Here is a 10872-nt window from a genome sequence, read left to right as displayed (position 1 = left end):
TTATTGTGAGAGTTAATGTAAAAATGCTTCAAGAAACTTGACTAAATATCACCAAAATTAAACTAATGATTTTGTTTCAGAAACTTTCTAGTAAAACCAGCACTTACAAAACCAGTAAATACCATTTGATATTGGTGTACCATAAAACTCCAGACAAATTAAAATTTGACTTTCTCTCTGTACATAATTTAAATGTTACTCTGGTACTGAAATATGTGTCCATCAAATGGAATTTCATAAAGCAAAGTGATTTAAAAAATGATTTAAAAAATGATTTAATAGTTAAATGTCAGTGCAAAATAGTGTCTAATTAAGGAACTGATCAAAGGCCTTCATGCTGGATGCCCTCTTATTATAGCAACAACACATTTATTCACATTTCATATTTATGTCCTGCAAAACATACACTATGTGATCAAAAGTATCTGGACACCTGACTGAAAATTACTTAAAAGCTCGTGGCGCACTCCATCGGTAATGCTGAAATTCAATATGGTGTTGGCCCACCCTTAGCCTTGATGCCAGCTTCCATTCTCACAGGCATACTTTCAGTCAGGTGCAGGAAGGTTTCTTGGGGAATGGCAGTCCATTTTCCATGGAGTGCTGCACTGTGGAGAGGTATCAATGTCGGTTGGTGAGGTCTGACATGAAGTCGGCATTCCAAAACATCACAAAGCTGTTCTGTAGGATTCAGGTCAGGACTCTGTGCAGGCCAGTCCATTACAGGGATGTTATTGTCATGTAACCACTTCACCACAGGCCATGCATTTGCCATCCCCAAATTGTTCTTCAACAGTGGGAAGCAAAAAGGTGCTTAAAACATGTGCTGTGATAGTGCCACGCAAAACAACAAGGTGTGCAAGCCCCCTCCATGAAAAACACAACCTCACCATAACACCACCACCTCCGAATTTTACTGTTGGCGTCACAGATGACATTCACTGGGCATTTGCCATACCCACACCCTGCCATCGATGCATTACACAACTGACACCCAATCACCTGACCACGTTCAAAGTCCATGAGTTCCACAGAGCACCCCATTCTGCTCTCTTATGATCTCTAATGACTACTGAGGTCGCTGATGTGGAGTACCTGGCAGGTGGCAGCACAGTGCACCTAATATGAAAAACATACGTTTTTGGGGGTGTCCAGATACTTTTGATCACTTAGTGTACACCTATAAGTATCCAAAGGAAATCTCTGCAATGAATGTGAAAAAGAAGCATTTCAAAAAAAGGTAGCAAGAATACTGGGTGTTTTTTGAAGGAATCAACTAGTAATACCAATGCATGAGGGGAAAGCAGTGTCTAAACTGTGCGTGAATTCGATCAGCTGTCAAACAGAATATCAAAACCCATGTGAAACAAAAAGCTGTGTACTGCTACTCAAGAGCATCTTCCATTTGCACAATCCTCCAGGACTGAAACGTCACTTACACCATTCTTCATCAGGTCCCTCTGCTCCCCTTGCCACAATTCCTTTTTGTCTTTCCCTCTCCGGTCATTTTGCAACATATTCCTCTCCTAGAAAACACATATTACCAATTTGGGTATGAGGCAATGTGAGTTATTGGGGAAGGAGTTACATTCTCAGTAGATTCCAAAAGTGTCCTTTTTTTCCAAATTTTGATAGTACTCAAATGAAAGTTTTTGTGTTTGTTTTGAGCTTAGTCTTTAACTGACTTTATTTGATTTGGCTGCATATTATTCTGTTGTCATACATTTGCGTGATATATTTACAAGGCAACAGTTTCAATTTATTTCTATAAAGTTTAACAAAAGTACAGTTTTCATAACATAAATAACTTAAAACACTTTCAATGAAACTTATTATTGTAATCTACTATGCTACCTTGGAAGCACTGAACACACAAATAACGCACAAACACATTAACAATAGCTATCACAGACTTTTTTGTTGTAATATACAATATATAATTTGTATAGGAATAAAATGTGATGTTAGTTTCTGTTAGAACAAAGATAGTTTAAAATTTCCCATATGGAAAATACATAAAATTCTTATTGGTCTTCCATAATAAGCATGAGCAATCACAAATGCAGTTCTCTCTACATTGTCATCATAGTTACATTTCACATTTATATACGTTCTGATCCAAAAAATGTATTTCATTGCAGTTACTATCTTCAACAACAACTTTCATTATTCATATGCAATGGTTCAATTTGGCTTACAAAAACATCATTATGTGATTGAGCAATGACTGACAAATAATCACAAATTTCATAGAATAATATCCTATGTACTATTATGTATCATTCCACAGATTATCCACTAACATCATGAGCAGGGCAAGACAGTGGCATATTAGTCACAATGCCTCAAAACACCAAGACACTTCAAGTGCATTAAAATTGCAGCTGTTTTGACATTAAAATGTTATTTCTTTATAAACATACTGGCCTGCAGTGAGTACTTCTAGGGAAAAATCATATCTGCACTTATAGCACATTGTGGCTACTAATACAGACCATTTAGCTGTAATAACTGAAATGTTATCACTTCACTGAAGCTGTTGGTGTATTTCTGTTATAAAATGACCTATGTTCATCATTGTCTCCTGTCCCCAGACATTTAAAAAATTTAATGATGATTTTGGAAGCCATTTTAACAAGAAGCATATACACAGCATATCTTATAGATATAAGTTAGAAATGACTCAGAGTTCATTATGCAAGGACAAGTTTCTCATTCATTTCTAATTAAATTCCATCAAAGCTTTTAATCATTTAACATAAAATCAACAAAAAAGGAATATTTATAGAATCTGAGGTATGGCAGAATGTCAAGTGAGAACCTTTCAAAGAGAACATGTTGACTCAATATTATAGCGTAAACTTTAATGGTCATGGGTTAAGCTGCTCAAAACACTAAGTTTCAGATTCAACATCCTTAAAAGGATACGTAAAAGGCAACTGCTTCATGTTGTTGGTGGATGTTCTTCATGTAATTTTACAGGTACACAACAATTACCTTCTGCAGCCTATTACTTTATATAAGCAGGAACTCTGGTCCAACCCAGCTACCACAACGAGGAAAATCTGAGGGGACATTTGTGACATCTGATGATGATCCAACTTGCAGGAGGACTGCAAGACCTGCTGTCCAGTGGGATGGTCGTTGGTCGTGGATGAGCCAGTAACCTGCATGTAGATACATAGTTACTAACATTCTACTAGTTAACAACATACAAGCTATTACTCTCTCACATTGAAATAAATTAATTCCTTTGCAAATATTTCTGAACAAAAATAAAATCTTTACATTACAAAATGAAAACACAAAATCCTTGCCGGTATGGCTCTAAGCACTATGGGCTTAATATCTGAGGTCATCAGTCCTGTAGACTTAGAACTACTAAAACCTAACTAACCTAAAGACATCACACACATCCATGCCTGAGGCAGGATTCGAATCTGCGACGGTAGCAGCAGTGCAATTCCGGACTGAAGCGCCTAGAGCCGCTCGGCCACAGCGCCTGGCTACCTAGCCAGTATACATTGTAAAACTGTGTGTATGTGTTCCAAATGTCCTTCTAAACCACTCAACCAATTTCAACAAAACTTGGTTCACATATCTATTATTATCAAGCAACAATCACTGTCAGGTAAGAACCATGTACCTATTGTGGTTCAGGATATATGGTATCATAAACAGTGAGATGTATGAAAAACTGCCACATTTTGCATGATGTTTAAATTGATTACTTCTCTGCTAATAACTCTATTCACAATAAATTCCACAGACAGTACTCACATATGACATAAATGTATCTACAAAATTATATGATGATATGATACATAGATGAGGAGATATGATGTCATAAACCCTGAGATGCGTCAAAAACTGCTGCATCATGCATGAAATTTAAATGTAGTACTTCTTTGCTACTTATGCTATCCACAACATATTTCACAGGCGATATCCTCATATGCTGCTGAATATACTTACATGAATATATCACTATATGAAACATAGGTTAAGAGATATGACATCATAAAAACTGAGATGCATCAAAAAATACATCAAGCGTGAAGTTTTAATACATTTATTCTTTACTATTAAGGCATTCCTAGTTGAGTCAACTTATAGAAATCCCTGACACCTGGCAGCACTTTTGATAGTTTTAAACTGCAAAGTGAAAATGGCTGTAGGTGATAACAATAGCTGTCACTAGAGTTATGAAGAGGTGTTGCCATGGAGACATTTACAAAATTGCTTCGTAGACATGGAAAAGTTGCTGTGCACAGCATACAGATACTGTTTCATAATTTCAGAGGTAGGTTTGTGTGTTTGTTTGCTACATGCTCCATTGCAATACTTGTAGTTCATGTGTGTGTGTGTGTGTGTGTGTGTGTGTGTGTGTGTGTGTGTGTGTGTGTGTGTGTGTGTGTGGGCGCGTGCGCGCACGCATGTGTGCCTGCATGTATGTGTGTAATGTTTGTGTTGGATGATGATGATGATGATGATGACAGAAGGGAGAGGGTGAGAATGTGGAGAGCTGTGGTGTCTAAACCAGGATATTGGTGCAAAGTGTAGTGATCAGGAACTTTATACCACCACATCTCCTCCCACTGCTGGCCAAATAATGGCAGTGAAAATTTTTTTCACCATCAGGATTCAAAGTGGCTTACCCCAGGGTCCAGCACCACTGCACAAGCATGTGTTAGCAACCTCGGCTACGGAGGCACATTATAATTTCAGTTTTTTTTTATATTACAGTAGAAACAAAGTTCACTTTTTGTTTTTGTTTCTAATAGAAAATACACAAAATGAATACCTGGGTAATGCTGGGTTTCTCAGTTAGTAAACAATAAAATTAAAAGCATAAAGCCATTCAGAAAAAGATAACAATGTATGGTTACCAGATTTAGCTTGTAATATAATGAGAGGTGTTAGATGGTTCAGGATAGATATGAGAGATGCAAGGTAGGAAACAGTCCAGCCTAAGTCATCAAGACTGTTGTACTTCGTTTAGACACAAAGTTTGGAGCAGTTCATTTATTGTGGTGGAGACTTAGATACGTCCCTATTCCATATTTCATATATGAGAATGATTCTGTCTCTCTTTGTAAGTTTTGTCATAACATAGTCTTTGATTGTAGGTGCTGGGTCCTGTGAGACATACTGTGAAGCTTTGGATAATGTTTATGTCAAACTATAACTCTTCCATTAAATTTTATTAAAGAATGTGTTAATTTTATATACTTCAACAGTAACCCTCCCACACCTGATTCCTTACAGAATTAAACTCCGATGTGTAAAACAGACTAAAACACTGGATGAGTACCGTCTGGGTAATTTGTGCTATGTTTTAAAGAAAGCTAGTTTTTCAAGCATCCCCTGAACTGTATGTTGCACAATCATAATTTTGCAGGTACATTCCATTGTAGGCTACATGTGGATAGTACACAAAAATTTGCTGTGGAGGGAGTTAGGGGTAAAAGAACACTAAATTAAAACATCATGTCTGTTTCTGAAGTTACACTGCATGAATACTGAAAAGATAGTAAGCGATAAACGTTTTTCCTATTATTATTTTTGGAGGTATCAGCAAGAAAAAATTTCAAAAAAGTTTAAAATTATGTATAAAGTTTGCTGGAAATCATTATATGCTCTCATTATTAAGTACTGCATGAGTGAAGTCTGGATAATTTGTGCACCATGAGTTATGTAACCTCAGGACACACAAATTAGCTTTAATACCTAACTTATTGCGTGAAATCTTTAGCTTACAACTATACGTCCTAATGAGTAGATTATGACAGCATTTTTAATTTTTAAATTCGGTCAATAATTGTATGAAATACTGAAAATCAAATTTTTGTTGCCACTCTGAACCTTTAGATAGGCAAACTGCAACTGGAACTTGGTGACAGTTTGAACTGTTTAGCAGTATGGAGTGTATAGAGATCAATTTAACATTTCACAAAAATTATATAAGAACAATATAAAACAGATGTTATTATTTAAAAACAGATGTTATAATTTACCAAAGAATTTTTGTCAGAAACTATATATTGCAAATATCAAACACTATGTGTTATATAAAATTAAGTCGGTTACTAAATCAGTCTGGTGCTATCTTTGGCAAATACAAGTTTGTAAAGCAGCGGTTCTTTGATGTAAAGTAGTAGTCTTTGAAAGTATGTGGTCTTTGAAGTATGGTCCATATTTATAAATTACAGAAATAAACACGAAAAATACTTTAAAAGAATTTTTTCAAACCACTGTGGAAATTTTAAGAAAAAGGAAGAAATCTAACATGTGGTAATGAGCTTCTGGGAACATCCATATGCATTATTTTAATGTATCTTGTTTTAGGTATCTTAGGCAGGCATAGAATTATTCACTGACGAGTCACCAATGTTTCAATCAAATGATTGTATATAACAAGCCATGTGACAATAAATATTCTATTCTACTCTGGTTCTTTGAGAAAGCTCATGGAGAGTAAATGTAATTGATATACAATACAGAGAACAGTCAAATGTGTACTATATAATGCAGATGATAAATAAAAAAATTACCATGAAAAAGACATTGAGTGAAAATTATTTCTTACAATACCAACAACCTATAGGTCATTCTTGTCATTTAGAGACATTTGCACAGAAAAGGACTATAGTTAAACACAAAGAACGAAAATCATTCTGAATAAATACAGAAACTAAGTAGTATTATTTTTGAGTTGCAGTAGTTCGGGGTAATGCAAAGTTTTTGCTTATGGAGTGGTTTGTGGCAAATTATGAAGTTACAAGTTCTGTAGGCAGAGAGAGAGAGAGAGAGAGAGAGAGAGAGAGAGAGAGAGAGAGAGAGAGAGAGAGAGAGGAGAGAGAGAAAACAGAGAAGAGAAGACTGAGTTTAAGTAAGTACCATATTAATATATGGGCTCTCTCTTAAGAGTCAAAAGGGAATTTTCTCTGATGTTTCAGCAGATATTTGCAATTTTCTTATAGCAAAGTGTAGCTGAAGTCAGCCCAAACAAATACTGCTCAGCTGCTCAGTGTCTCCAAAATTAGTCTAGTGTGTTGTTAATTTTATCAATATATATTAACAGAGACAGTAAAATATGAAAAGTATCCAGTACTCCAGCAGCAACAGCACCACTGTGGCAGAGACTGATTGTGTCTGCCAGCAGTACTACTCAGTCACTGCTGGAGAACCCATTATTCATTGGGTTTTAATGTCTCTGTAGGTACATATTGATATACTGCCTGCACAGCTGTCACAGCCCTACTTGCACTCATGGGCAGCACTAGTCTCTTCTGTAAATGCACTACCCATCCCAGTAAAGGTCACTGCTCTCCAGATATGCAGTCAGAGTCAGGTATTAGTGCTTGAAGATAACACTAGTTTTGATTGAAAGGAGTTTGAAAGAACTGGTCATATCCCATCATGAGATTTAACAGTGCAGTTAGTAAGGCATTGTAAGCCATTTGTATTCTTAGAGTTTACTGATAGTCGTCACTGAATAATGAACAGGAGTTGTAGATTAGTCTGTAGACCAAATTTATAGTCCCACAGTTGGCCATCTCTGCAGTAATGAATGTTTTCCTATGTTGTGGAAAAATGGCGGAGGGGGGGGGGGGGGGGGGACATAATGGGATTCAATAGTAGTGCATGAACCAAAGATTTATATTTGCAATAAGTTAGAAAGTAGAAACAGTGGATGTCTGCATCTGACTTATGCCCTACTTACATATTGTTGTTGTTGTTGTTGTTGTTGTTGTGGTCTTCAGTCCTGAGACTGGTTTGATGCAGCTCTCCATGCTACTCTATCCTGTGCAAGCTTTTTCATCTCCCAGTACCTACTGCAACCTACATCCTTCTGAATCTGCTTGGTGTATTCATCTCTTGGTCTCCCTCTACGATTTTTACCCTCCACGCTGCCCTCCAATGCTAAATTTGTGATCCCTTGATGCCTCAAAACATGTCCTACCAACTGATCCCTTCTTCTAGTCAAGGTGTGCCACAAATTTCTCTTCTCCCCAATCCTATTCAATACCTCCTCATTAGTTACATGATCTACCCACCTTATCTTCAGCAATCTTCTGTAGCACCACATTTCGAAAGCTTCTATTCTCTTCCTGTCCAAACTAGTTATCGTCCATGTTTCACTTCCATACATGGCTACACTCCATACAAATACTTTCAGAAACAACTTCCTGACACTTAAATCTATACTCGATGTTAACAAATTTCTCTTCTTCAGAAACGATTTCCTTGCCATTGCCAGTCTACATTTTATATCCTCTCTACTTCGACCATCATCAGTTATTTTACTCCCTAAATAGCAAAACTCCTTTACTACTTTAAGTGTCTCATTTCCTAAACTAATTCCCTCAGCATCACCTGATTTAATTTGACTACATTCCATTATCCTCGTTTTGCTTTTGTTGATGTTCATCTTATATCCTCCTTTCAAGACACTGTCCATTCCGTTCAACTGCTCTTCCAAGTCCTTTGCTGTCTCTGACAGAATTACAATGTCATCGGCGAACCTCAAAGTTTTTACTTCTTCTCCATGAATTTTAATACCTACTCCGAATTTTTCTTTTGTTTCCTTTACTGCTTGCTCAATATACAGATTGAATAACATCGGGGAGAGGCTACAACCCTGTCTCACTCCCTTCCCAACCACTGCTTCTCTTTCATGCCCCTCGACTCTTATAACTGCCATCTGGTTTCTGTACAAATTGCAAATAGCCTTTCGCTCCCTGTATTTTACCCCTGCCACCTTTAGAATTTGAAAGAGAATATTCCAGTCAACATTGCCAAAAGCTTTCTCTAAGTCTACAAATGCTAGAAACGTAGGTTTGCCTTTTCTTAATCTTTCTTCTAAGATAAGTCGTAAGGTTAGTATTGCCTCACGTGTTCCAACATTTCTACGGAATCCAAACTGATCTTCCCCGAGGTCCGCTTCTACCAGTTTTTCCATTCGTCTGTAAAGAATTTGTGTTAGTATTTTGCAGCTGTGACTTATTAAACTGATATTTCGGTAATTTTCACATCTGTCAACACCTGCTTTCTTTGGGATTGGAATTATTATATTCTTCTTGAAGTCTGAGGGTATTTCGCCTGTCTCATATATCTTGCTCACCAGATGGTAGAGTATTGTCAGGACTGGCTCTCCCAATGCCATCAGTAGTTCTAATGGAACATTGTCTACTCCCGGGACCTTGTTTCGACTCAGGTCTTTCAGTGCTCTGTCAAACTCTTCACACAGTATCGTATCTCCCATTTCGTCTTCATCTACATCCTCTTCCATTTCCATAATATTGTCCTCAAGTACATCACCCTTGTATAAACCCTCTATATACTCCTTCCACCTTTCTGCCTTCCCTTCTTTGCTTAGAACTGGGTTGCCATCTGAGCTCTTGATATTCATACAAGTGGATCTCTTCTCACCAAAGGTCTCTTTAATTTTCCTGTAGGCAGTAGCTATCTTACCCCTAGTGAGACAAGCCTCTACATCCTTACATTTGTCCTCTAGCCATCCCTGCTTAGCCGTTTTGCACTTCCTGTCGATCTCATTTTTGAGACGTTTGTATTCCTTTTTGCCTGTTTCATTCACTGCATTTTTATATTTTCTCCTTTCATCAATTAAATTCAATATTTCTTCTGTTACCCAAGGATTTCTATTAGTCCTCGTCTTTTTACCTACTTGATCGTCTGCTGCCTTCACTACTTCATCCCTCAGAGCTACCCATTCTTCTTCTACTGTATTTCTTTCCCCCATTCCTGTCAATTGTTCCCTTATGCTCTCCCTGAAACTCTCTACAACCTCTGGTTCTTTCAGTTTATCCAGGTCCCATCTCCTTAAATTCCCACCTTTTTGCAGTTTCTTCAGTTTCAATCTGCAGTTCATAACCAATAGATTGTGGTCAGAATCCACATCTGCCCCTGGAAATGTCTTACAATTTAAAACCTGGTTCCTAAATCTCTGTCTTACCATTATATGATCTATCTGATACCTTTTAGTATCTCCAGGATTCTTCCAGGTATACAACCTTCTTTTATGATTTTTGAACCAAGTGTTAGCTATGATTAAGTTATGCTCTGTGCAAAATTCTACAAGGCGGCTTCCTCTTTCATTTCTTCCCCCCAATCCATATTCACCTACTATGTTTCCTTCTCTACCTTTTCCTACTGACGAATTCCAGTCACCCATGACTATTAAATTTTTGTCTCCCTTCACTATCTGAATAATTTCTTTTATCTCGTCATACATTTCATCAATTTCTTCATCATCTGCAGAGCTGGTTGGCATATAAACTTGTACTACTGTAGCAGGCATGGGCTTTGTGTCTATCTTGGCCACAATAATGCGTTCACTATGCTGTTTGTAGTAGCTAACCCGCACTCCTATTTTTTTATTCATTATTAATCCTACTCCTGCATTACCCCTATTTGATTTTGTATTTATAACCCTGTAATCACCTGACCAAAAGTCTTGTTCCTCCTGCCACCGAACTTCACTAATTCCCACTATATCTAACTTTAAGCTATCCATTTCCCTTTTTAAATTTTCTAACCTACCTGCCCGATTAAGGGATCTGACATTCCACGCTCCGATCCGTAGAACGCCAGTTTTCTTTCTCCCGATAACGACGTCCTCTTGAGTAGTCCCCGCCCGGAGATCTGAATGGGGGACTATTTTACCTCCGGAATATTTTACCCAAGAGGACGCCATCATCATTTAATCATACAGTAAAGCTGCATGTCCTCGGGAAAAATTACGGCTGTAGTTTCCCCTTTCTTTCAGCCGTTCGCAGTACCAGCACAGCAAGGCCGTTTTGGTTAATGTTACAAGGCCAGATCAGTCAATCATCCAGACTGTTGCCC

At 37.5% G+C, this 10872-nt stretch overlaps 1 protein-coding gene across 2 annotated transcripts in view; it reads right to left on the bottom strand.

Moving 5' to 3' along the window:
• Positions 1-1705: 1705 nt before the first annotated feature.
• LOC124789364 (laccase-6-like) overlaps positions 1706-10872 on the bottom strand; it is a 389375-nt gene continuing 380208 nt past the window's right edge. For both annotated transcript variants that reach the window (XM_047256690.1, XM_047256691.1), the window contains exon 11: positions 1706-3167. In XM_047256690.1, coding sequence (XP_047112646.1) covers positions 3016-3167 — 152 coding nt within the window. In that variant the 3' untranslated portion in view covers positions 1706-3015. The remainder of the gene's footprint in view (positions 3168-10872) is intronic.

Source organism: Schistocerca piceifrons, chromosome 3 (genome assembly GCF_021461385.2).
Source record: "Schistocerca piceifrons isolate TAMUIC-IGC-003096 chromosome 3, iqSchPice1.1, whole genome shotgun sequence".
NCBI lineage: Eukaryota > Metazoa > Arthropoda > Insecta > Orthoptera > Acrididae > Schistocerca > Schistocerca piceifrons.
Note: the sequence above shows the minus strand (reverse complement) of the source record. Positions and strands in the feature narration are given on the sequence as shown.